Below are 27951 nucleotides of genomic sequence, written 5' to 3'. Positions count from 1 at the left end.
GCAGTGACAGAAAGGATGCACAGGGCACCATCTCTCCCCTCTGCCACTGGAAGCCTGGTCCTACCAGTTGGGTGCTCTAAAGTGTCTTAAGGCTGCTTGAGCCTTTTGTCTGGTCCATGAGTCCAGCACATTAAAGGGAACTTGAAAATCAGACATTCGGCTTTCAAAAAGTAAACACAAAGGAAGATGCACTTAATCTTTGTTCTTTTCATCTTTGTTGTCCAAAGCTTATATGGCATTGAAGAATAACCAAGTTTCAAGTTCAGAGTGTCTTTGTCATTGCTGAATTGGAAAATCTACTCCTAGGAAACAGGAGTAATTCAAATCTAATATTACATATAAGAACAAAAATCATCACATCTTCAAAAAATACTTGTGAGTTCCTAATTTCTAGATCATTGAGACACTTTAAAACAGTCTGCTTCTCAGTGACATTTCTGAGAATGAGCCCAAATTTTCTGTTTACAACCCAAAAATACATATATGTTTGGATATATATAAACTCTTAATTGGCACTATTTTCAAATTGAGATTATTAGCCTCAAGAAGGTTTTACTTCCAAATCCATTATATTTGGACAACATCCAGTCCAGCAGATTATGACAACTGCAGTATAGTGACCAAAATACATTCCATGCTGGCTCATGACAGGGATAAAGGACAGGCCAAATTACTCATGGCAGAGCCCTCCCCACCTAAAGCTCTGCAGGTACAATGCCCAGACTCCAGCATGCAGCTTTATCCCATCACCTGCTGCTTACTGCTTTCCATACAACCAGAGGGATGGGTCCCTTAGGGGAACAGAAATGCACAGATCCACACTGTGTATTTTAAAAAGTGTTTAGCAAGAAGCTTTGATCTGTTATTTTCCCCCCTACAAAGCAGCAACGGGAAATTTCTTTGTGCTTCAGCCCAAGGAAGGAGATATAAGGAGTATCTTGTTTGCCCCTGGGAGCCAAATTATCATAAATATGCTAAGCAGTGCAAACTCCCCAACATGTGGCACTGGAGCATGTGCAGTAAACATCACAGCATCTCTTCAGGGAAGCCTAGCACGACAAAGCCTCTACTGGCAAATCACTCCTGGCTTCTGTAGACTTGACAGAATTGCCAATAAAGGGAATTATGGCATTTTCATCTGAGCAAGAAATGTTTAATTTGGTCCAAATCTCTGTACAAGATGGGAATAGCATGCACTAGACTAATGAACAGACCACACATTTCTTCCAGCACAGGAAAGGTCAAGTGGTGGGATGTTTTTGGTGTATTGGGTCAGGCACACCAGGTTAGGGTCTTGCATACACAGCTGTGGCCCACTGTCATGTAACCTCAAAAGCAGAGACTCACTTAACATCTTCTGACATGTGGAGGCAAAAGGCCCAGCAAAGGCACTGGGTGACTGTGATGTGTTACAGGCTCTGCTGGGGAGAGGGCAGAGGACAGGGAGGAACACACCTTGCAAACCCCACAGACAGACACTGGCATGCTGCAATGTCACTGCTGTGGTGAAGGATGCCACTTCCAGCATTCTGCCCGGGGTGTACAACACTTCAGGCTGATGGGCAAACAGTTCTCAGATAGCTCTGAAATAACTTATTCAGTATTTAACAACACACCTATGACACACAGTGGAGGGTGCTGGCACAAGGGACATGACAACCAAGAGCACCCAAAAACCAAACAGGGCCATGCTTGCATCTTGCACTTCCACATCTTCCTCCCCACTCTCCATGGCAGTGCAGCACAGCTTCACAAAATAAAACCAGAACAATGAGCACCAGGGCACTCACAAGGCAGCTGCACTTTGCTTCTCCTGTGGTGAATGGGTTCCAAAAAAATCTGACGAGTTTCATGATGGTGGTGTTAAAATACATTGTTACACTAAGTGTAGACTTATAAATAAGATATAGGTCCTTAAATTGTGACCTGAAATTGTACTTGCTACACTGAGATACTCAAATCATTCCAGTGACAGGTTAACATGCAATTAAAGACAGCTTTTCTGCTTATTATTCTTACAACTTAATGGAAGACAGCAATAAAAAAAATGCCTTGCACATAGTCTGCATATGCAATAAGAACATCTAAAAACTTCAAACAGTTGTGTTTGTCAGTACAACCCTGAGCTGACAGCTGAATGAAAGCAATCACAAAGGTTCTTGCTTGCACTGTTTAAAGATCATACAGGGGCAAGACATGAGGAACAGACATTATCCAGAGTTCAGCTGCTTGTAAGTATTAAAACACCTGCATGAGCATATTTTCCTGTGGCAGCTGAACTCTGTTTGTGTGCAATTTGGCTGCTTGCAGTACACAGCATCTCAGCTTTTAAGATAGAAGACCCTTATTTTGATAATTTTCAAACTATTCACATTCATTGGGGAGTTCAGTATTAGATCCTTGGTTCAACTGTACTGTAATTACTCAGGGTTTTTTTTATTTAATGGCCCTGCTTATTTCAGTTAAATAAAGTGGAAATGCTAAGCAATTATAGATGAAAGCACAGTGGGGTAATTTTTTAAAGGTTTATATTCATTTTGCCATTATTTCAGTTTTTAGTGCTATTTATTGATTCATTCACAAAAAAAAAAAACAACAGATGAACACAGCTCTCAGATAGCTGGACTATATGGGTCCAGAGTTATGCCTTTCTTCCTTTGTATCTGTCTTTTCCAAATCTTATGAGATACTGTGCTTTTCATGCACACATTGGAAAGCATCTAATGCAGGAAATGCATTCTGTATTTAATGGAAAGGCTAGAAATTCAATTTTTAGCCTTTCATCAAGACAGCCAGCTGTCTCCAGGACTTTACAGGGCACAGAAGAAATCTCCTTGGCTGACAGATAAACCCCACCTTTCTGCACAAGCATACACGAATCTGATGCAGTGTTAAGGAAAAAGGTAAAAAATCACAAACTGCAATAAAAGATAAGCTGCTGCATTAAATGGTTCCTCTTGGATCATCTGCTTTGTGACCATGTTCCAGCACTACAGCACCTGGCTCTGACTAGTGTTCACTGCCATCTTTCATTTCTACAGCTTTTTTAGGCTGTAAATGCCAGCACAGTTTTCATAAAACATGCTTTATTTTGCCAGTGTATAGAGAAAAGGAAGCAGATATGGGCTCAGGAAAGGGTGAGGCACCTGCCAAGGCTGAGCACACAAACCCACTGTCCCCATGCAGACAACACCAATGCTGTTTGCCAACACCATCACATGTGAGTCAGATGGTGATCCCACTGCAAATTGCCTTTGCCCGTCAGTTTTCCAAACCCTCTTCAAATTAAATAGGCTAACAGCATAATTTCTCTCTTTTTTTTATTAAACTGATTTGCTTATTCAATTAGTCATTAAAGGCAATTATAAAAAATTATTTTTCTTACTAAGAAGTAGTATGTTTTCTATATCACCACTGTTTAGCCCATGGGAAATCATCAATTATGTGATGACAGTCTCAGACTGCAATTCCATGGCTGCATCCTGGTAAACATTTCTGCTAGGTGTAACACCTCCTGCAGCCTCTTCAGGCTACAAAATAGTGAGCATATATTTGCTGTTCCTAAAGAGTCTGTCAGAGAAGGTAGCAAAGCATCTTAAAGGAAGACTCTGAGGATTGCATACCACCCTTTAGCTAGCTGAATACTTCTTATATAAGAACACACATTTAAAAATTATTTCCATATCAGTTTTTAGAAACACATCACCAATTACAGCAAACATACAGAAGCTGGAATTAATTCCATTAGGAGCTGCTGTTCTGAAGAAACAGTAGCCCACATCCCAGAAGGACAATGAACTATAATATGCAAGCTCATTTAATCACTGTATCCAATTACAAGGAGGAATAAATCATCACACACACGCCTATGTCTGAATTTTAAAAGGTAAATAGATCACGAATAGCCAAGCCAAATGCTGTGAATCTCTGGATTCACAGATTAGCAGAGGAAGTGGTGCATTCACTTCCCATTTGAAATTTTTTGCTCCATTTGGAGCTTGACTGTTCAGAGCTGACATTCTCTGCAGTAAGGTGACTCAATGGAGTTTGTGTATGTTCTAACAACAGACTTTGCTGGTTTCTCTGCCCTGATGCACACCCAGGACTCCTCCAAGTCACAGAGGGTCAGAAGAGGAACTGACTTTTACCAAACACTACAAATAGCAGCACTGTGAGCAACTGCTCCTACCCTTTGCTGTAACTCCTTCATCCTACACCTACACGACCATACACTCCAGGAAACTCTTGAATCCTCTCCATTTGTCAAGAAAACCCAGTATAGCAGTTTCTTGCAAAGCTGATGGCATTTTCATGTTTTCCAGATGCTTTTAGAAAACTGTTATCAAATATTTACTGTTCTTTGTAATCAAGAACATAGTTGTAACTTCCCAAATTACATCCTACTAACCTTGACTCCCTGAACAAATTTCTTATCCGTTAAACTGTGATGTAACCTCAAATGTTCTATGGCCCATTTGCATGTCAAAACCCTCACCCCAGAAGGGAAATTAGATTCTCATGAATAACAACATGATCTGTACCCACACAAAGAAAAAAACCTGTTCAAAGTATTTACATAAGCTGTACAAGCAGCCCATGACATATTTGCCTGCAGAGATGGGACATCATGCTGGAGACCATAATAAAATTTCCCTGAAGCTGGTGGTACTACACACACCTCAGGAAAATGTCTTCTTTGCAATGGGAGAAGCTCAATTTCAGCTGGCAGAGACCTTCCCCTGCCTCCAGGTTTAGCCTTTGCTTGTCCAACATGCCCATATTTCCCAGCTGCTCACATCCCAAAATCTCCTTTGTGTGTGCTTTGGGGCTTCTGCCCACAGCAAACCTCAGAGGTGCCACGATGGCAGTGGCACCCAGGGTGTCACACTGCCTTGGGGAAGGGCTCTGTGCCCATCAGCAGCCCCAGCACTGATGGAGCTCCAAAGAATTTGCAAGCTACTGTGGCCTAGGAGCCCTAGAGTGCACAAGGAGAGCAAGGAGGGAATAGACAGTGTCCCTTTGCTTCCCTGTCCTGCTCCAGGGACATCCAGGGGAGAGGACAGCAAGGAGCCTGCAGCATGTCCAGGCTGTCTCCTCACAGTACACAGGGCTCCAGCAGCCCAGAGGTCTGCACCTGCTTGTCCATCCTCAGAACCACCTGGCTGCACCAGGTCCATCCTCAGAACCACCTGGCTGCACCAGGTCCATCCTAGGAACCACCTGGCTGCACCAGGTCCATCCTAGAAACCACCTGGCTGCACCAGGTCCATCCTAGGAACCACCTGGCTGCACCAGGTCCATCCTCGGAACCACCTGGCTGCACCAGGTCCATCCTAAGAACCCCCATGCAGCCTCTCTGCTCAGTGCCTGCACAGCCAAAGTGGAAGTGAGGAGGCATTTTGCCTGCTGGGAAGTGGGATGCATGTGTGTCCTGAATTGCTAAATCATCCTGTTGTAGCCTCCCTGCCACTTCTTGATGGTACAAACTGGGATGGAAATTTTCCACCTGCCTGTTACAGAGTTAAACTCTACAGCCACAGAGAAGTTAACATCTACAGACAGTAAGAGGAGAAGCTGTAGTTACCTTAACAGGCAAAATGTTTGCATCTGCCCATTCTTGGTGGTTTTCACACTTTGGGACAATGCTACATGGCCACTCCTGCTTTAAGGCTTTGAATGAAAACCCTTTGACAATGGGGATCTGACAAATGCTATTTGTTTGTGGTTGTTTTTCTCTGTCGTTTGTTTGTTTCCAGCTTGTGGCTGTGCATCCCCCATGATGTTACTAACAGTATCAACAAACAAAATCCCATGGACAAGGCTCCTACAGGGTAGGGAATGAAATCCAACAAGGGTTTTATTATTGTATTGATGCTGGGGCTCTGTATTCATGGCTGGGAAAGAACAAAACCAGGATCTGGCTTTCTGGTTTTAACTGCAGTGGTTCCTAGAGAGGTCAACCAGCCCTAAATTCCAAGAAATGGATGTGAAAAGGGTTAAAGAAAGGCTGCCTGTGGAATTGGCAGGACACTGTGGGCAGTGAGAGGAGAAGGGATAATGGCAGGAGGAGGATGAAGGGTGTAGAAAAAGGAAAAAAGAAAAGCTTCCAGCAATCCCAAGCCAGACAGCATGATTTCTCCATTATTACATCTCTCATTCTGGTAATTTATATCTCCATCAAAACTCAAGTTCAAGGACAGTAACAAAATCACAATTCATGCCACATGCCATCACAAGAAAACCAAAGTTTTTTATTATTAGCTTCCATCAAAATTGTACCTATCAGTGCTGCCACTAATTTACATTCATCTATTTTCCCCAGATTCTCACCCCAAAATGTTTTTGCACTCAGTGTCCTTGTAGCCATTTTCACCCTTTCACATCAGACAGAGAGTATAATCCTGGTTTTAGAAGGATCTCACAAGCTTTTCTGAACTAAGACAAGGTCATCTCATGATCTCAGCCTAGCTTGGGAGATAATGGTGTGAGCAGCTGCCACAGCTACAGCTCACATCAGTATTTTTCACCTTGTCCAGAAGATGGGAGAAGTAATGTATTTTATTGCAGTAACTGATGCTATTCTGAAAGGCTCTTTCTGTCAGTGCCATCTATACTCCATGAGGGTAACTGACATCTCCTGAAAAACCTCTGGCTGTCAAAGTGCTGTAATTCTACTCCTATTTCAATCTTTGAAAGAATCAAAATTGACTCTAAAAAAAACAAGCAGGACTGGCTCCAATGCCAGCTACATAGACTCTCTTAGAAGGTGTTATACACCCCAAGAAATACTAAACTGGATCAAACTTTTCCCTCTAAAAAAAGCAACAGCAATTTAAAGCCTGCATTATGAGCTTACCAGTTGCAGTTAGTGCACAGAGCTTATGAATTTATGCTCAGTGCATTCTGCTCCATTATCTCCTTTTCAGACACAAAAAGTATTCCCACTACAACCATCTATTTCTACATCCAACAGCCAATCTCCTCCCTTGCCCACTGAAATCAAAACCTAGCAAAACACCACAAACCATAGCAGAACATCCTGCAAACATCTTCCAGCACACAGAAAATCTGGCCTCTAGCCTTTCTGCCTTTCCCTTGCCCATGCCAGAGAAGGCAGCAGCCACTGTTAGGGTGGGGCAGAGCCTGGCTCTGCTGCACCTGGTAATCCAGAGTGTGCTGGCTCCAGTTTGCCAGTGCCCCAGACTTTCTCAAGCAGTTGCATTTATTCAGCTACACAGCAAGCAGAGGCACTCCACGCTGTAATGCAGCCCAGGGTTCCCAGCTATTAAGGGAGGTCTTAAGAGCCCACAAAGAGCCCACTGGGAAACAGGCAGAAATCTATACCAATTAATGGTTCACAAATAGGTCTTGGGTTGTGGCTTTTTGTTCTTAATCTCCCCGGGTGACCTTTGAGCACAGGGATTTACAGAAAGCAGTAAAGTGGGAAAGAAAAGGACTGCATCAGTGCACTGCACAACCAAGCATCACCTAAAGGCAGTAACAGGGAGCCTGACAGGGAGCTTACCAAAGTAGCAGTAATTGTAGTTTGACTATAGCCAAAACCAGTCCCACTCTTGCCCACAAAAAGACCAAGGCTGCTGCTTCCATAGTACTGTGAAACTGTTTGAACTCAGGGCATGTTAAGAAGGATTGCGGGGGAAGGAGGAATTAACAGCATGAGAGTAAATTTAGTCCACAAGAGGGAAAAAAGCAGCTTTGAAGAACAGATTTCTTTCAGATTCTTAATACATAACCTCAAAGCACAGGTCTGCAGTGAATCCATCCTTCCACCCTGTGGGCAGGGAATGAAGGCACTCTTTATATTCCTCAGAAAATGTTCATCTCACAAGAAAATCATTGTATTATAGCAACTTGGAGCACTGGAATTCAAACTCTGAAGACAGTGCATGAACTATATTCTTGGACTCAGAGATAGAGCAAGCATGTCAAGATGCAGTTTTATCTCTTCACCCTTCTTACATAAAAATTCCCCCATTCCATAAAAGCTTTTTTCAAAAAAAACAAAACAAAACAAAATCTGAATTTCAGAGCACCATCTCTGAGTTTTATATCATTAAAGACTCTGCTTTCAGGAAGGGATGCTTTGCTGTATCCTGAGAACAAGGCTCCAACTCGACAACCATTGCAGTAAGTGCTAATAGCAACAGGGGAGTCATTAGTGTACAAACACCTACTTAGGTCAGCAGCTGGGGAATCTCAGTGTGGTCGAAGAAGAGTACCTGGATGACATAGTCCAACTTTTCAACAGCTTGCAGATCAGGATTTGATGGTAAAAGATAGTAAAAAAACTTCCTTTCCTTAAGAAGGAAGAAAAAGAGTACAACACTAATCGGTGAGAATGATGAATGGGGGATCTGTGGTGAAGAGTCCCATTTTTGGGGTTTCTGAAGGACAAGGTGGTCTGTGGCTTCCACTGAAGGAACAGGATGTGTGGACACTTTACAAGAAGCAGCAACATTGATCTTTCATTTTTACAGTTCCAGTCCCCACTCTCACAGCTGACTGACCTGCCAGCCCACACACCATCTGTTGCTATTCCTCACACGCTACTCTCTTAAAAATCAGTTCCCACTTTTCATCTACTAGAAACAGCACTTTTTAGATAATTGTACATGTTTTATAGTCAGCTTCAGTGAGCCACGTCCTGGGAAAAGATGAAGCAGGGCTGTATCTGGGGGCTGAGAGGATCTGGAAAGCTGTGTCACCTCTGCAATAGAGGTTATCCTCTCCCTTCATATTCTTGGTGGTTTGATCAAATTTTGCAGGGGTATGGACCTTTAGTAGGCAGAAGTCAGCAAGAGCTACCACAGTTTAGATTCGTTTCAGAATTTGGCTATGATTTTTTGCTAAGCTGATGTTGACTTATTTTGGTTTTGGTGTTCTTATGGCTCACTAGAGGCAGTGTGACATTAGTTGCAACAGAAGGTACCTGGCCTGCTTTATCTGCAGACCTGCAGCTATGGAACTGACCTAATCTCCTGTGCAGCATTTGAGCCAGGCAGGAAATCAACATAAGTGGTTGGCATATATCTAAGATGACAGGAGATGACATCTCTTGATGAGAGAGATTTCTTTGGCATGACCCCTGTGCAGTGACTGGGTTTTCCCCTTCGACTTTGTGGCCCTCAGTCTGAACCTTCTGACCTGGGAGCAAGAGTTATTTCTGCTACATCTGACACTGACCAGCCACACTCAAGTGATTAGAAAAGCATTCACACTAAGCAGAAACTAAGAAGTAACATCTGCTATTCTTATCACTAAAATACAAGAATTTTTATAAAGTCTTCCAATAATTTTTTTATCCCTTCCATACATTTCTTGGCTTAGCACCACCAGACAATTAGGAATTATCAAAAGCATCATTCTGAAAAAAGTTCTGTAGAAACACTATTCAAATATACAAACATGTCTCCTTATGATCTCAGCTACTTAATGTAGCTGGTTATTTATATATATATGTGATATATCATTTCATTATCTAAAATACTTACTCCATTGATTTGATAGTTATAGCACCTAAACTTCCAATATTATAAGGGCAAAAGGGATATTATAAATAACTGATTAAATAAATGTCTTTAGGGTCACATTTTCAGCAACATTTCCAAATTCCCAGTGTCATAACATCTTCCAGGTACCTCATCAAAATGCTTTTATCACCCAAGCTTATTTTGCAGTACAACAAATGAACATTTTTTGCCTTTTCTGACTTAAAAGCCTTTCCCACTGCCAGAGAAAATTACTTTTACCATTAAAAATGTTCTCCTGATACACCTACACTTCCAATTCTTTTCTGCTTAAACAACTAAGATCATCAAAAAAACCTGATATTGTCTACAATGCACATTTCCATAATAAATGGTTTCACACTAGGCTTTCATGACAGCTCCTTATCACTTTCTCACAAGCAAAAGGTGACAACTGGCAATAATGAATTACTGAATTACAGGGAAAAGACTGAGAAACTGGGAATAGTGTGATCCAATTTGCTGTCATATAAAATGGGTAGTTTTTTCTTCTGCAAATTTGACTCAAACACAGTACATTAAACACTTGGGGCTCTAGCAGGTATTCCTGCACTGAGTTAAAAAATAATGCATTTAGGTGCCTGCAGAGCACAAAGAGCCTCACTGCTCCTGGGCACACTAAAACCATGTTTTTCTGATGGCTACCTCAGTTACTTTCTCTCCCTGAGAGGGTCTAACTTGCTAAGTGTACCCACAGCATTAAAGTATTTGCTGTCATGAACTGAAAAAATACCATCCTGATCATGAATAAAAGTGTTTATCATCCCCTGTGTTGACTCTAGTTTCCCAGTATTGGATACAATGGTGAGACAACTCAGGAGCAGCATTCCCAGACTCTGCCTTTCCAAAAGTTTGCCCAAACAAGTTTTAGTGCCCCAGTGCAAATAAACCCTTTTCAGACTCCATGTCCTCATTTCTCAGAAAAAACTGTCTGGGCTCCTGACACAAGAGAGCATCTTAGACATCTTTCCCTCATTGCTATTTCCCATTATCTTCAGCACTGCAGCATGTGACACACTGTCTGTCTGTAGTGAATCCCAGACATGGTGCTCCTTCTGCAAGCTGATTCAGCTCACCACTGCGACAGAAAATAATCCTATTAAAGGAAAAAAAAAAAAATCTCCTATGAAGATACCTAAACCTACTTGGCACAAGGTCAAGCCAAGTATAGCAGACGAGATCAGGTAGCATGGCATCTTCCAGCAACATTGAGTGCATATTTTCCAAATGGGAAGTTGTATTGACATCACTGCAGTGATGGAGTTTTTGCCAGGATTTTGCCTAGATCATTTTTAAACCCTTCCAAATTTTGGCTTCCACAGAATACTCACAACAAATTCCACAGTTTAGCTGTGCATTATTCTCTTTATTAGTTATAAACCAAATGATTTCACTGTGCTACAAAACACTTGCCTCATTATGAGAAACCATGAGCCATCTTTACATCTCACCTTCCCCACACCATTAACAGCCTTGTACATCACAATGTACCTCCTTTACCAAAAGTTGCCTTCCTACGATGACCAGACCTAGACTATTTATTCTTAGATGTATTTAATCTATAATTCTAATCACTCTTGCTGTCCTTTACTTCTTCTCCCCCAGCTCAGGTTGAAAATGAAGGAATCATACTACATATTCCATATTTCACAGTTACACAGTGGTATAACTACAGTTCTTGCTTGGCTTTTCTCCTAATTAGCCTAATTACCACTTGCCTTTTTGACCAGTGCTGATCAAAAAATTTTCAAGAACTATCCACACTACCTCCACAGACCTATTTTCTGCATGATAATAGTCAAGTCAGCACCCTGCTGAATATGTATAATAAGAATTTCCACTTCTTCATGGTAGAAAAACACATTACTTTGCATTTTTCCAACTTGGATCCCATCTGCAATTTTATCCTGCAGTCACACAGATTTTTATTCCTTTCATCTTTCTGCAGCCATAGGGCCGGTTCGAGGGGCCTGCTCCCAACTTATTTTCCCAGTTCTACACTGCCCCATTCTTATTACTTTCATGAGACTAATTTGGAGTTGGATCAGCTTCCTGATGTAGCACAACAGCTCAAACAGGCAGCAGTCAGATGTGGAGATAATAGGGTGTACAAGAATATAATCTTGCACAGCCACCAAAGGTGAAACTATGGCTTCATTTATCAGGAGATCCTCAACCATTTAATAATAACAGCACATGCTGTTACCTCAGATTTCATCCCACACTCAGCAGCACTCAGTCTTCAGTGGCAAATTCCCTCAATTTTAAACACAGACAATTTACTCCTACCTTTCATTTTCTCCCCTTTAAGTAATCATCAGTCCTAAAAAGCATCTCCTTCCTGAGCAAAATGATCTTCAAATTTATTTCAGGATTTTTGGCAAGGGACTTTACCAAAAGCATTTTGAAAGATGAATAAAAAATACAGGTACACTAGATCATACATATCCTCATGATCTTTCAAACCTTTAACAGCTCTACAGTATACACAAGATCTGTCTGCAAAAAATAATCTCCACATTTCCTGCTTCTCAGTATGCTTCTGTATGCATTTCTTCCTTCTGCATCCACTGTACTGCCATCCAATTTCCCAGAGCAAATTCGCAATTTCATGCTGAAATTTTACATCTAATCATACTCCTGCAAGCAAGTCCAGCTGCTAAAGACACCAGTCCCTCTCTCCTGCTGTCCTCACCTGCACACCTCTCACTCCCTGCCACCCTCTCCCTGGGCAAATTTGGTGTCACTGAAAGATTAAGTGGATCAAGAGACTTATCCATCTTAAAACTAATAATTTTTAGTATTTCCTAGGTTAGTATCAACTGGGACCAGCTTTGGGTGTGCTACAGAATCACATGACAGACTGTAGAAGCACAGAGGCATCAGTGGCAAGAGTGGCTGGGAAAGGCTGAGCTGCTTCTTTCAACTCCAGCACAGTTTATGCTAGAATAATGTATTGATAAAATGACAGCCTTATTACTTAGATGTTCCCCATATTACTTAGATGCTCCCCAAATAGAACAATTTCTTTTAATTGGTATCACATTTTCCACCTTCCTCTGCCACTCAAGCTGCTTTATATGATAGATTACACACCACTGCTAGGAGTTCAGCAATTTCATATCAGAGTTCCTTTAGAAGTCTTTGGGGAGAAACATCTGATCCTGGTGATTTGTTACTATTCATTTTATTGATTTATTCTAAACCTACTTCTACTGACAGTCTAATTTAGAGATAGCTTAGACTCACACTGCATAAAGCAATGGTCCTCTGCAAGAGCCTCCCCAGGTCCTCCCATACTGAGCACTGATATATATTAGTATTTTTTATCTTTTCTGTTATTCTTACACTGATGTGCTCTGCTGAAGTGTTATTCCCCTCCTATGGGCATGGCAGGAATATGCATTTAGCCCACTTACTCTACCAAATCTTCCTAAACTTCAGGAAAAAGTTTACAAAATCCCTCAAAATTATGACTGACAATATTTTCTTATGAAGGACTAAGAGGAAGGGTTAGCAGGCATTTATCCTCTTCATCCTAAAACCTGGAAGGTAGGATCACAAAGTGTTGGGCAAATATTTAATCTCATTGACATCAGTCCACATGCATCAGATACACTTACACTGACAGTGTGGCAGTCACAGGAGTACATTTTTCAACACCTTTTAATCATCAGTAAAAAGCAAAAAGTGAGCAAAAAAACTAGTAACATTCTTCATAACTAAGAAAAACATCAAAAATCAACTAGACCTTTTTTTCTTGAAATATTAAAACAAAAGAGAATCCAGAAACGGCAGAGCTGTATCTCTTTCTCACAAACCCTATTAAGCAGCTGACTACAGTCAGCTCATGGAACATGGTACCATTCTCCTCCAAGGTCACATGCAGTTCCACAGAGGGTACCACTGCCCAACAGCACAGCAGTGTCACTGGTGCAGTGTAGAAACAAATTATGTGTTCAACAAAAGTAAATCTTACTACACAGGAATTCTAGGACAAATAGATATGATCTGAAGGCCCCTCTGAGGTGGTATGTTAAATCCTAAAGGTAAAACTGCTTCTGTATGGCAAGGGAGAGCTCCCACTAATCCAAGGATCATGCACAGCCCCAGATAAGGTGACACAGCATGGTACAAAGGTCATCACTCCTTTCTTTTCTTACTCCAAATACATCCAGACCATACTTATATTTTCCTGCCTCTCTTTTAGCTATGTCATGAGGATTTGTCCTCTTTTTCTGTCCCTTTAATCTTTCTCCAGGCCCTCCATCATTTTCCATCCCAATTTCTGCAACAGCCTGACAAAACTGTCATGCCTCCCCCTTGTCACAATCCCTTTCACCCAGTCCATTACAAAGGTACCTCAGTTAGTACCAACACCATGTTGTTCCAGTCCTACCATTCCACATTTATTTCCTTTCTCCAGATCACACTTTCCCTCTGCCTCCTGCTCTCAAAGATCTTCCCAAATCTCTTCTCTATTCATTCCCTAAAATGAATCCTTTAGTAGAGAGGTAAAAGACATGTGGTGCCAGCAGATGCAGTGGGGGAGATTATGTTCTACTTCAGCAATGTTCTGCTGGAGCTGCCTGGGAGAGGCAACCCAACAGACTGAAGGAAATGGTCTGAGTGATCCAGGCAGGCCTGGAGTAGTAGCAGTGGATGTGATGATCACTACACTATTCCAGAGGCTGCCAAATGTAGAATGTAACCACCACAAAGCAAGACGGTATGTTTGAACAGAGACCAGCTGGAGGAAACTCCAGAGATGACATCAGAATAATATCTAGAGAAGGAAATGCTGCTAACATCCAAGAAATAAAGATTTTATGTAAAAGAACAATGATTCTGAAATAAATGGTGTAGTCAATGGGAAGGGATTAGAGATCCCAAGATGCTAAGATTTGGCCTCTTGGAAATTCAAATCCCTACCCTTGATGACGATTAGCCCAGGAGGTGCATTTTGCATCTTCCACCTAAATACTGACATATTTGAAGTGTAGGTGTCTGTATTCAGTTCTTAAAACATCAAATTGCACTCTAAAATGCACACTCAGTAGACATTCCCCAGTGATTCCAACCACCTTAGAGATTACTCAGAAAAGTAGTTGGTTTCAGAAATTTGAAACTTCCATCCATCCCATGGCAGGAAACACGAACAGTCTTTTTGGGGGTCGGTACTTTACAGGTACCTCAGTGAGATGAAAGCTTCCTCCCTTTGTGATGGAAGGCTGGCAAGCCTTTGTTAGTGGCAAACCCAAACATAAGGTGATGTCCCAAGAACTCACATATACTCCCTGACACAGTCATCATAAAAATCCTTTAGTCATTAAACAATTACTAAGTAAGTTAAGCCCAAAGAGTCTTGCAAACCTCAGGCTTTCCAGACATCCTGCCTATGGAAGTCACCAGAGCACTGGTGACCGAGTGCTTAAGGTTTCTTGCTGCAGGTTTAGCAGCAGCTGAAGGAAGCCTTGGAGACTGGGCTGGACACCAATGAAATGTTTTCCAGACCAACCCCAAAACTTGTTTTATGCTCCCAGGTGCAAGCAGTACTTGCAGATTTGGTCTAGAAAATGGAGGAGCAATCCATGGCGCATCATTCAGCCATGGTGGTGTTTACAGAAGGCAGAGTTCCATGACCACACCAGCCCCAGGATAGCGGATTTTTTCTTAGCAGCCACAGAGGGCTGCAGTTATGATTTGCTATACAAAGGGTGGGAATGAAAACAAGCAGAGCATTGGGAAGCAGTGCAAAGGGTCAAAGAGAGCAACAGCCCCCTGTGCACCAGGGAGTGTAAGAACAGCCCTTTCTCATGTTCTTTACAGACAAATAAGGAAATTGCACTGGGGGCTGCAGGGAAAGCAAGAGGCCACGGAAGTCATCCTGGAACTGGCAAACAGACAGCAGGAGCAGCAGCTGGGTACAACATTGTCCTTTTATGTTCTGTGAAGCTATGCTTGCTGAAACACAAGCCTGCAGGGCTCTGCAACTCGATCGTTCTCTGAGATGGGCCAGATTGGAACAAGAAAAAAATACAAACCCCAGCCAATCCAAGCACCCAAACGGCAGAAGGATGCCTTCAGGTACACACACAAAGCTGTACATATGCACAATCAACATCCCATACTTCCTCATGCCAAAGGCAACTGAGTTTGCCAAACATGCTGGTAAAAACCATTACGGGGCATCCCCCTCATAAAACTCTGGGAAACATAACTCCTAAGTCTTTCATTTTGATGATGTTCTGTATTACTAGATTGATAAAGTCAGAAGAAAATGGTGTCTGAGGAACTACCCTTGAAGGAGTGGAGGGCTGCTGGGCAAGGTTTAGCACACATCTTTGTGATGGCAAAAAACTGAAGACACAGCTACTTTGTTCTGTCCCTGGGATCCAGTTAACCCTGGCTACAGGGGATAGCCTAATTGTTTCTTTCCAAAGCAGTTAGGATAAGGCAGAGGTGAGGGGAAGCTAATCAACCTTTAAATACTTTGCCATCTGCTAACAACCAAGCAAGCAGTGGTTTAACATTTGCTTTGAGGACAGTTTACCAGCCCCTCTGTACAACAAAAAGACCAGGCTTACCAACAGTCTCTCTGTGATGTGAGGGAGAGAGAGCAAAGAGAGGAAAAAAAAATAAAGGTAGTACATGGGAGGATGTATACAGCATCTAATGCTTTACATAAGGAGTGCTTTGCTTTTACATACTCGAAAATATAACGCATATCACTACTGAAAGTATCATTGTTTTCCAGCGAGATTGTGAGCTTATAAAATGAGATGAAAGACCATGAAAACTGGCAGCTGATGTTCCCCAATCTGTGTGTAATAAACACTAATGAGAAAACTTATTCGGGATCCAATATTCGACCTTAAAAGGCCAAGGATGGATCCCCACTACATTGCCTACGAGCTGGTTCAAGTAAATTTCACCCATAACTAGCCTAGTGCATCTGTGGAAGGAAAACAACCACAGCCTCTCTCTGCACTAAATATTAATGTCTAGGCAGACAAAAGCAGCACTAGGAACACTGTAATAATATCACTGGCAGACACTCTGTGTGTTTCTTTGGGGCACTGACACATCAGCACTCGGAATATGCCTATTGTCCCACATTAAACTAATGACTTGTTCTGAGACATTCCTCTGGGAATCACAGATGTTATTTATCTTTTCAGACATTTAAAAGGATTAAAGTGTGTTTATTCTCAGTAATCTCATTCGTAGAGAAAGATATATACAGGAGTATGCATTTTAACCCTGTTGGGGATGACCAAATACACAGTGCCCTTGGCAGCCACCTACCCTCCACTTCAGCATTTTGGACCTCCAAAAGTCTCACCAGCCTGGCCACTTCCATTAGAAGTATCTGTGAATTGCAGGCACTTCTGATAAACTACTCCATGAGCTCTTGGTGACAGCAAGCTGTGCATACAGCCAAGAGATCCAGCTGGAAATTAAACTGCATGTCAAGTAGCCTGATTCATATAAAATTGCTTTAGGCTGGAATGAAATATCTCTGGTTGAAGACAAACAAGTAGAGCACTGGGCGATACGGTGTGCCCTGGGCTATGAGGAAATTTATAAGCCATTTTCATGAAACAGACGCGCCAAAGTACTGGGGTGGTGGCAAAACGAGTAGCTGGCCAGGAGCTGAGGTGCACTGCAAGCATCCGGATGGATGGAGCAGCAGCTGCAGGCTACGAGGGCTGGCAGCCCTGCCTGCAGAGAGACGCTGCTGTACAAAGCCCGCCGCAGCCTGCGCTGCCCCGGCGGCAGCCAAAGCCCGAGGTAAAGCGGCTCAAGTTGCTGCCGAGCGGCTCCGCTACCTCCTGTCCGGGGCCGGGGCCGCTCGGACACCTCCTGGTGCCGCTCAGCACCGGGATCCTCCCCGCAGCGCCCGGCCGCACGCCCGGCTGGCAGCGGCTTTGGGTCAGGGATGCCCGGGAGCGATCCCGCACCGCGCCGCTCTGCCGCACCGGCACCGGCACCGACACCGGCACCTCTGCCCCATCCCCGGCCACGCCGCCTCCCCGCCGGGCTCTCCTTACCCGTCTCTTTGTCCTGGGCGGCTTCCAGGTGCAGGTCGCTGAGGAGATGCTCCAAAATCTTCTCCGGCGTCCCCGACACCACCACGTATCTGTCGGAAAGCAGAGAGTCCCCGGAGTCATCCTCGGTGGAGGACTGCGAGCGGCTGCTCCACTCATCCTCCTCGTCCTCCTCGTCGATGTACTTGAAGTAAGGCACGTCGAAGGTGGGCAGCGGCCGCTCCCCGCCGCGGCCGGCCAGCGCCTCGGGCACCCGCACCCTGCCGCTGCCCATGGCGCCGCTCCCTGCGCGCCCGCCCGGCCCTACGCTGCCGCCCCGGGGGCCATCGCCCTGCCGGGGCCGCGGGCCGCGCCCCGCCCGCCGCCGCCGAGCCCGGCCCGGCCGCCCAGCCCCGCACGCCCGGAGCCGCGGAAGCCTTACCTCCCGCGCCGCTCGGGGGCCGGGCTGCGTGACCACACCTTCCGCAGCACCAGCGCCGCGCCGGCCGCCTCCCGCGCCCGCTCGCCGCCGCCTCCGCCGTCCGCCTTCCGTGCGCAGGGCGAGAGGGACAGAGACAGCGGTCAGTGCCCGCCGGGGCCGCGGCTGCCGTCCCGCCGCCCGGGGCCGCTGCCGGAGACCTAAGCTGGGGAGGGGGCTCCTTGCACCCCGGAACGCGCTCCCTTTGTGAGCGGCGCTGGGCTCCGTGTGCTGGGTTTTAATTCACAGAAGCCAGTAGGAGGGGGACTCTGAATATGCGGGTTTCCGTGTCCCCAAGGTGATGCTTGTTTAATTCCCAGGCAGTCAAACAAAGCAGGGGACAGGTAACAATAGTCTGAAAGCGGCAAGCGCTCCCAAGCACGTCAGTTACAGGAAGGCAGAATTCACCTTCTGTAAAGCTTCTATCCTGTACTTCAATGAAGGCAATAAAAACAGCGGGGCAGGCATGTAATGTGTGCCTCTGAGCATCTCCTGAAATACTCCGTGTACGGATCTCCCTTCTTTTCAACAACTTTTTAACTTGGGAAACAAGCACCCCCGCAGAAAGTTCAGCCCAGTGACTGCCGTGTGTGTGAATCTTGGCTAGGCTGTTCATACACCGACTGTCTCCCTCTCCGCTCCCTGAAAGTGAAGAGAGCTGCACCACCATCCATTTGTGCAGCCGAAGGCAGCTGAGTGAGCAGTGCGGGAGATGAGGGCTCGCTGCTGACTGAGCAGGGCGCATTGAAACGCGGCGGCTGCCGGAGAGCGGCGCGCAGCCCCCTGCGAGATCCTCCTGGCAGAGCCAGCCACCGGAGAGGCAGCGACACAAAAGAGGCAGCTCTTTCAACGCGAGTACGTCGCAGTAGGTGCTGTTCCTCTAATTCTGACCTGGTTTAGTTATTTTGTTCAGTATGTCAAACACAAATATGAAGGCCATACGTGTACTACTCAAAAGAAGAGATAACAGCATTTGTGCGTCAAGTGTACAGAATCCAGCAGTGAAAAGGACTTTGATTGGGTCAAAAATTTCTGAGGAACAGAGCTACCTTGGCAAAGCAAGGGAGAGAAACCACTTTATTACTCCTCTTTCTATTATTTTATTTTTTTATTCTAAGACCCAGTGAATCTGACTGCTACTTCTGGTTGTCGCTGTGGTGCAGGCATGCCCAAAGATGCAGCCCCTGGCCTGAAGAAGTTTTTTTTTATCCATAAAGAACGTGTAGAATTGATCTATTAAATTTCTGCAAGGTCAGACATACAGGTACTGAGCCAATTAATGTCAGATATTCATTGTAACACTCCCAGGAGACATTACTGAGCAGCCGCGTTACAGGAATACTGATGCATAATTGTAATCTTCCATTTCACTGGCCATGGTTTTTTGTTGCCTACATATTTGAAAAACTGCAATGAAAGAAGCAGCAAAAGAGAACTAGAGGAAGAAAGAGAAACAGGCACAGCATTAAAGCATTTCAGTAAAAGGGAGATTTATCCAAACAAATAAATCGGTCCATTTCTCTGTCTCTTCTCTGGCATTTCCATCCTCTAAAATAGCCCTAATCCTCATTTCCCTGTGCTCACTGACATTCCAAACTGCAGCACATATGGAGAATGTATGTGATGTATGGTGCTGTATTTGTACAAGCCATCCATTTCCTCATACATGGGAATGGATTTTAAGCATACCCATATACATTACATACATGAGCAGCTGGCAGCAAGTCAACAGGGAGCACTGGGAGGGTGAAAGCTCTCTCATACTGAAAGGACATTAACAATGGTTGGTGTATCTCACCAGGCAGAGGTATTTTCAAAAAACCTTTTGAGTAAGTGTTTGCAAATTTACAACATAAAGTGCCCCAATGGTAAGATTTTCAAAAGGCTCTTCCTCTTGTCCTTGCCTCTTTTAGCAATTTCAAAGAAGAGAAAAACCAATCTATTTTACCAGGTAAGACAAAAATTGGGCAAAACTAAGGCCCTATTGGTTCAAGTTGGATTTTCATTACCTATAATAAATATTTTCCCCCAAAAAGGAGAGGAATAGATAATTTCTTTATTTTGCTGTCTTATATCAAAACCAATTTCACTTTAAGGGAAGAATAACTATTTCATTAAACCTCCACTTATACATGACATATTTTTTTCAATCAGGCCCTTTAATCATCCAGCAAGCCACAACAATTATCCTGAACAAAGGAAAGCACAAAGGCAAGTCCTACATATTTTCACAAGTTCTGATTTCAATACAGATATTACTCTAAAATGACATCAAGGCACGCTTCATTTATCAGAATCTGGAATGGTCTGTGAAACAATTCTTGCTGGAAGAAAACCGGGCTGCTCTCAGCATGCTCCATCTAAATCCAGTGCCAGACGAGAAGGAGGATGTGAGGGGCCCCCAAGTGACAGCAGTGTGTACTGAAGGGCGAGGCAGCAGCCTAGCTGAGTCCCTGAAAGTCAGCAGGCTGGATCAAGAGACGTCCTCAGCATGCTTCCAATTACCAACTGAACCCTCCTGCAGCTTTCCACACCTTCACACAGCCTTGCAACCTGCGCTGGCCACGCAGGGGCACAGAGCCACAGCATCACCAGCTCTCATTTTATGGCCAGGAAGAAGAACTGGGGCTACCACAGAATCCCAGTTTTCTTGGGTGACCCTACACTTGTACCTGGACTTTAAGCCCCCTCTCTGATTTTTCTTTGCTCTGGTGCAGTGCGTAGGAAATTACTCCTAGCAGCCTTGATCAGAATACATTTGGACTTGAGGCTGGACAGGAAGAGGTAGAGCACCAGAATGCCACAGAGGAAAACTGCCACTTTACCTGTGGCCGTATGCACACCCTCCCTGTCTCATCTGTACCTTCAAAAGCACCATTCACATCCTGTTAGGATGTTATAATCAATCCATGGTGCACGTTACCCATCACAAGGAAATTTAGCTGGCTCTGCATCTGTCAGCCAGTATATTTCACATTTATTACAGCTTTTAATTAATCATCTCTTGATGGCTAAACACAGCACTATCAACCTCGATGTCAGTTCCCAGCAGGAGTTTCAGGTAAACAGCAAGGTTCTCTGGACTCAGTGGATCTTCCAGCCAATATTATAGCCAATTTTCCACTCCTCTCATCCATCTTCCTAATACTGAGGTAAGCCATTTATCTCCTGGGTAATATATTTTAACAGCAGACAAGTGCTACCTTTATTTTCAGCATGAAAGGAACCCTGGGGTGGTATAAATATTTATGTGCTTATAGGAAAGAAACAGCTGGAAGTCCTTGCTTAGCAGGCCTCAACTTGTGAGTTACACTTTGCATGAGCAGGAATATGACCCCCTGAATTAGCACAGAGGAAGAAGGAAGCAGGAGGAACCTAATGGCAGTGTTGAAAATAGCTGCAGTGGGCTGGCTTCCTTATGGGTTGTTTGCAATTGGCAGGGAAGAACCCAATCCTTGGCCAAAGCAACTGATAACTTTGGTATGAGGGATATTTCTGTGTTCCTTGAATTCCTGAGTTTGGCCTCTTAATTAATTAAAAGAGGATCCAACACCCAGAATGCACTGCCTCCTCTCTTCCTGAGAGAAACCTCCACTGCTAGAAATAGCATTTAAAAGCTGCTCTGCTTTCCCACAGCTAACAGAAAAAAACCCCAACATTATGCTCTGCAACAGACAGTATATTCAGAAGCCTGCTTCATTGAAAAAAACCCAACATTTTCACATACTTTCTCCAGGACAACTGTGCAAAGATAATTTCTGTAATTGTGTTACCCATTACTGAAGTGCCTGTTTTGGTGGAACATCCCTAACCAGCAGTGCAAACTATGCACTTCCTAACTTCCTTTCACCTGCTTTTTCAAAAAAGAGATCAGACACAGAGCTACCCCAGGTAATACCAGATCCAGACAGATTCTCACACTGCCAGTTTCTGTGGGTAAAAAAGTAATACAGGAACTAAGAGATAGCCTATAAGGCACCTATAAACTTAATGGAGCATGGAAAATCCACTGCAAAAACAGATTTTCCTGCTGCCAAAGAACCAAGCAAAGGCAAAGAGAATCTTCTTTGGGCAACATGCAACAAAGCAGATTTTACACAGGATATTTGGTTCAAAATCATATTAAATAACAAAGAAATTGCCTCTTCTGGAAATTATGGAGGGCAGGAACATTTTGTTTTCCTAGCATAATTTGGTAAAACTGACTCAACACAATCAGATAATGGCAATACTTCTGCCTCTATGTCTTTTGATGCTGGTGCCAGGTCGTGCCCTTGAGAGGTACGGGAAGAGGTGTTCACAGAGGATTCCAGGGCTGTTTGTGTTCTGAGGAGGAGACTGCTCCCTTCAGTGAATCTGTGCACACAGGAATATGTCAGTGTAAGCATGTGCAACACAAGGAAGTGAGCTCAAAACAAGGGTAGAGAAGCTTCCATTGACCCACAGGGAAACTTCTCAAATTGGTGACAGCCTGACAAAAGCCATGAAATAACAAGATCTAATTTCCAAAGACTGATTGTTTTGCTGGACAGGTGTCTTTTTACTTGGATATTGTAGTATCTCTGGTATATACTATCCATGCAAAAGAAGAATTACAAGAATATGAAAAAGACAGAAAAGTCAAAAAACTGAGAAACATTGACTGGTAATCTTTGTACTATCGAATGCAGTTCCTTTGACTAAAACACTTTTTTTAAAAAAAACAAAAAAAACTCTGTTCTGCTCCATCCCTACACCTCTTCCTTGTTCAGCATATGTTGAGACTTAACATTGAGACTGGGTCCAAGTAAGGTCCCCAAACCTACCCACTGGGGACTAGGTTGGACACACCAAAAGTGACAGAGTTAAATCTCTGTCCTGGCTCATTACATCCTAGAAGCACATTCTGGTTGTCACAGCCAGGAGCTGTAGCTGTACAGGTCATATTTGGGCAAATATCTATGAAGATGGCAAAAAAAAACCTCAAAGGGATTTCAGATCCCAACTCAGAATAATAAGGGTATAAGAGCTTTGCAGAGAACTATTGCCAATTATTTTTTTTTAAACATAGCAAAACAGTATTTACCCCTAACTTCATTCTTAGCTGCTTCTGAAAAATACTGGCTGCATTTTTCATACAGAATTACTTAGGCTGACACAGACACCTTTCAGAATAAACAGAAAAGATGCAACAGCTCCTAGAAGCAATGGAAAATGAAGTCTTACAATGTGAGACGTTTGCTAGTGCTAATAATAGACAATGAGGTGAGTCCTGGCTATAAAATATAGGCAGATTTACACTGCAAACATAAAAGAAAGGAAAAAAAAAACTACAAAACATTCTATTAACAGATCTAAGATATGCTTTCAGACTGCTTCTATCAAGACTAAAGATGATCACCTTCTTACACTTCACTGTGTTTCCCCCTGGAATCTGTTATTGTGGGAACTACAAAATTAGATCTAAAGTCACCAAAGTACAAACTCATGCAAAAATTACTCTATTCTTTGCAGGCTATTTCCCTTCATTTGACAAAAAAATGGAAGTGAACAGATCACAATTAACATGAAGGTGGATGACAATATTTCTGATCTCTGTGGATATGCCATCTCAGAATATGTTACTGCATTTCACAGAGTTTCAAGAGAGATCAAAACCTGTATTAAGATGTTTGATTCACTTTCAACTACCACAGGAGGAAAGCTTTCAAAGTCACCAGTACAGCTCGACCCCACCATGTAAGGAGGAGACCAGTATTTCTTCTGCAGTGGTTACCCTCTCTTTATTTTAGAAAGATGAAAATAAAAAAATAGGTATTACTCTACTTCGATTTAAAATATCAAAACATCAAACAATTTCAAAGGACTTCTTGTTTTGTAATTGCTAGATCACCATTTTTTCCACATACCTAGGGAAACATTACCTTACAGGACTGCAGGACCATCAACAGAAGTTTGTTGTATGCCAATTTTTAAGCATTAAAAAAAATGTTACATGAGGCTATGTTATTTCCTTTCTCTACAAAATACAGCTCATATTGCATTTCTTTATTTTTTTCTGATGTCATGACCTTTTACCCAGTTCTCTGTACTCTAATGTTTTTGTTTTCTCCTCCAGTTGTTAAATCCATTAATAAACATGGGCTAATCACCATACACTGGTAGAAATCAACTAATGACATAAAAATGCCTCACACAGTGATTTGGTTTTGGCTCTCAGTGACTTTTGACCAGTCTGTAAAATGATAAAACACTCTAAATTTTCAACCAGAAAAAAGCACCCAGGCATTGTACTAAAACTTCCTAGTGGTCTCACACAGGGCTATCAGTCTCACAGATGCACAACAACAAGAATATTCAGCTTAACACAACCTCCTGTGAATTTATCAGCTACACAAATGGTGATAAAATGGGCACAAGCCACAGCACAAGGAAAGAAAAATCAAAATCCTTTGTTGCTGAAGCCAGTTTAGAATACTGTGTCTGATAATGCACAGGACAATCCCTTTTAGAAAAACTGTTGGTGCTGTCATCTGCATACTGAGCATCCGCAGCAAAGGCAACGTTAATAACAAGTTATCCTTGTAGAGGGGTCAAAAGGACAGTGCTGGCAAGACTGAGATGACAGACAACAGGCATCAGGGAAAAGATTAATATCCCTACACAGTCATACATCAAGGAACACAATTTTTGCCTGTAATCCCAAAACTGCTGAGAGTAGGATTATTTCTGCTTTCTCTATTATCAAGAAGAAAGAAACCACTCATGGGAATAGGGCACTGCTAAATGCGAGTTGTTATGTGAGCTGAGGGGCTGCAGGCAGGTCCTAAGGGGAAAGAAAGCCCCAAAATCTCTGTTTCATGATTTCCCAAGCAGTGGTCCAACTACAAGCAGGGGGGTTCATTGTTCAGGCCACTTGAAAATATGAAAAAGTTTGTATAGTTAAAGAAAGGCAAAAGAAGTGAAAAAAGAGGAACCTCATGAAGCTTTTCATAGCATCATAGAACTGTTTATGTTGGAAAAGAACTTTAAGATGAAGTCCAACCACCAGAAGGTTCACAGTTAAAAAGAAAAAAAAACCTTAATATTCTTTGGAAAATAACAGAAGCATAAAATCCATGACTGAAAACAGGAATCCTGGTGTATACTTCCCTGTGGCACACTTTGACAGTGCTGAGCTGCAGATACACTGTTTGAGCAGGCAAGAAATGTCCTACATGGAAGCTAAATTGTTCATACTCCTGACTGGCCCCAATGTCCTCTAAATGTATTTAAGGTGAGAACACTTTAGGATTGGGCTTTAATAAAAGGAAGCAACATCTCTAACACAGGAAAAAAGGGCACACTTTCTAAATAAAAAAGAAAAAAAAAATCCTGGTGTCACAACCACCAAAGTAATGTTATCATAATCCTAGCACTCCCCAGCTCTTTGTTGGTTCATGAGAAATGTCTTCTCACAACAACTGAGGGCTATGCATTTCAGTTTTCCCTTTCTTGGAGACTACACTCTTCACAGCTATTAGTGGGTAAGTCTGACAGCCTGTCAGAGAGCTACCACCTTGGCAAGGACAACTGGGGAGACCTTCTCTCTGCAACCATACAAAAACAGAGGGGAAAAAGAGAGGGGAAGGGAGTGAAGAGAGACAAAAATGGGATGATGGTATTAATATTGCTGTCATTCTCTCACAGCTGGCAGGACAGCATTTACTTGGAAAAACGTCAGTGTATGGAAGAATTGCAGGCTTAGAGCATCTGAATTTGTAGAAAAACCTGCACCACACCAGGGCAAATTAACATGACTGTAGAACACAAGGGGCAGATGCAAACCATCCCTTCCAGTGGCCTTGCAGTTAATGTGGTGGGGATACAGAACTATGGGAAATTTCCCAGTGAAACTTTTCACTGAAAAAAATATTAATTCAGTACAGGCTGGCAGGACTTCTGCATCCCCTACCACACAGGAGCTCAACAGGTCTGGAGGTCCAGGTCCCAAGGTATGTGTCAGGAAAATTCAAATTGTATTTCTGCCCTAAGAGAGTTTTGCAACTGTGTTATTTTCAGCAGAATCAGAACTGTTTTCCTCCCAATACTGTAATGTAAATTGTAATGACAAAAGCTCAAAGACTAGATGCAAGTTATCTCCTTTGTGAATAGAATAGAATAGAATAGAATAGAATAGAATAGAATAGAATAGAATAGAATAGAATAGAATAGAATAGAATAGAATAGAATAGAATAGAGTAGAGTAGAGTAGAGTAGAATAGAATAGAATAGAATAGAATAGAATAGAATAGAATAGAATAGAATAGAATAGAATAGAATAGAATAGAATAGAATAGAATAGAATAGAATAGGAGTATGTAGGTGAAACAACAGTTCAATCCCCCAGCTCTCTGGGGGAGACTCTAGAATAGTGTCTTCCAGTGATGTCAGTGGTTCAAACCTTAGCTGCAGTGAAGAGCATCAGAGAAATTACATTAAAACTGCAGGACTTATGTTTCAGCCAGGAGGGGAGGAGGAATGCCAAGGCTTCTAGGAGGACTGCAGATTTAACCTGGATACCCTAGGACTGATAACACATATATTATTACCATATGCCTCAGGGAAAGAAAAATGAACTGTGTAGGTATACAGAAATTATACTTGAGAATAATCCTAGCATCAAATGGGTGAAATTCTAGAAATTACTGGCATATGAAGGGAGATAGATGACAAATTGATTAACATCTAACAGGGCTGCAACTTGCCTTCTTTGGCAGCCCCCATAAGCTTTCAGTCAAGAATGAGAACTGCAGAACACAGCTCACTACCATTAGTAGATTTAATTTATTAATGTAGACTAATATTCACCTTGGTAAGGACAAGTGTACAAAGGCATTACAACCTTTATAATTGAAGCAGAGATAAATAAGGTCTCCTGAAGGAATGGAAAAGAGATGGCAGTAAATAGATGACACTGTCAGCCTTGTATTGCTCTAATTACCAGTTCTGAACACATACACCTTCTAAGTCAAACAGACAAGACCAATGATGCCTTGTCTTTCACTCTAATTTGTACTAGCTGCGTAGCAAAATATTATTTTTAAAAAATCACTTATCTCTTTACTGTCTCTTAGAGAAACCTTTGTCTCTTGACTTATCTCCATAACACCTCTCCATGCTGCCAGTCACTCCAATAAAAATAAAATCAAATAAAATTTGTTCACTATTCCCATTATAAAAACTGGGAAAGTTATTCCCATTATAAAAACTGGGAAGGTTAAAGCTTGCCTATTGCTGCTCATTACACTTATCATTCTAAGGAATACATCTTTTGGTTGAAATGTTATGCTCAAGGAAGGATGCAGATAATTTTTCAAAAAAGAGTACTCAGCAAAGGTCAGGAGCTGGTTCTGACCTCATAAAGGGCTTAAGAAAAAGGTTCTTTAAAACTGAGAACACTATATAAAGCTCAAACTCATTCTCACGAACTCCAGAATCAAACTCTCTCAAATGCTCTGACATTTAACCACAAGTGTGAAAAACCACTGAGAAAAGGAGTAAAAAAATAACAATCCAAAGCTAATGTTTAAAATCAAAACAATTTGTTTAACTTCTAGACCAATAGCAGTCATCACAAAGTAGAATTTATATCCTGTGGTTTGGTGGTTGTTTTCAGCTAGGTTAGACATAATACAGTGATTTCTTTTGAGGAAAGCATGAATCATAATGGCTACAATTTTCTTGGGTTTGGATGACAGTTCTAATTCTCTCCAAAACAGCCTGAAATCACCAGCCTTTTTACTAATGCTTTCTAATGGCTCTTTTCTTGTTAATTAATTCATGAGTCTAAATCATTCAAACATAGATAAGCCACTAATCACTCCCAGACTTGATAACAGATCCTAAGTAGACAGAAATGTGTAGAGCATGCAAT

At 42.6% G+C, this 27951-nt stretch overlaps 1 protein-coding gene across 1 annotated transcript in view; it reads right to left on the bottom strand.

Moving 5' to 3' along the window:
• The window catches only part of RAPGEF5 (Rap guanine nucleotide exchange factor 5), a 155165-nt gene that overhangs the window by 44753 nt on the left and 82461 nt on the right, over positions 1-27951 (bottom strand). The window contains exons 10-11 of the mRNA XM_056483737.1: positions 18021-18124; positions 17603-17691 (exon numbers count right to left, since the gene is read on the bottom strand). Coding sequence (XP_056339712.1) covers positions 17603-17691; positions 18021-18124 — 193 coding nt within the window. The remainder of the gene's footprint in view (positions 1-17602; positions 17692-18020; positions 18125-27951) is intronic.

The sequence above is a fragment of the Oenanthe melanoleuca genome, chromosome 2 (genome assembly GCF_029582105.1).
Source record: "Oenanthe melanoleuca isolate GR-GAL-2019-014 chromosome 2, OMel1.0, whole genome shotgun sequence".
NCBI classification, from domain to species: Eukaryota; Metazoa; Chordata; class Aves; order Passeriformes; family Muscicapidae; genus Oenanthe; species Oenanthe melanoleuca.
This window is presented reverse-complemented; position numbering and strand designations above follow the sequence as displayed.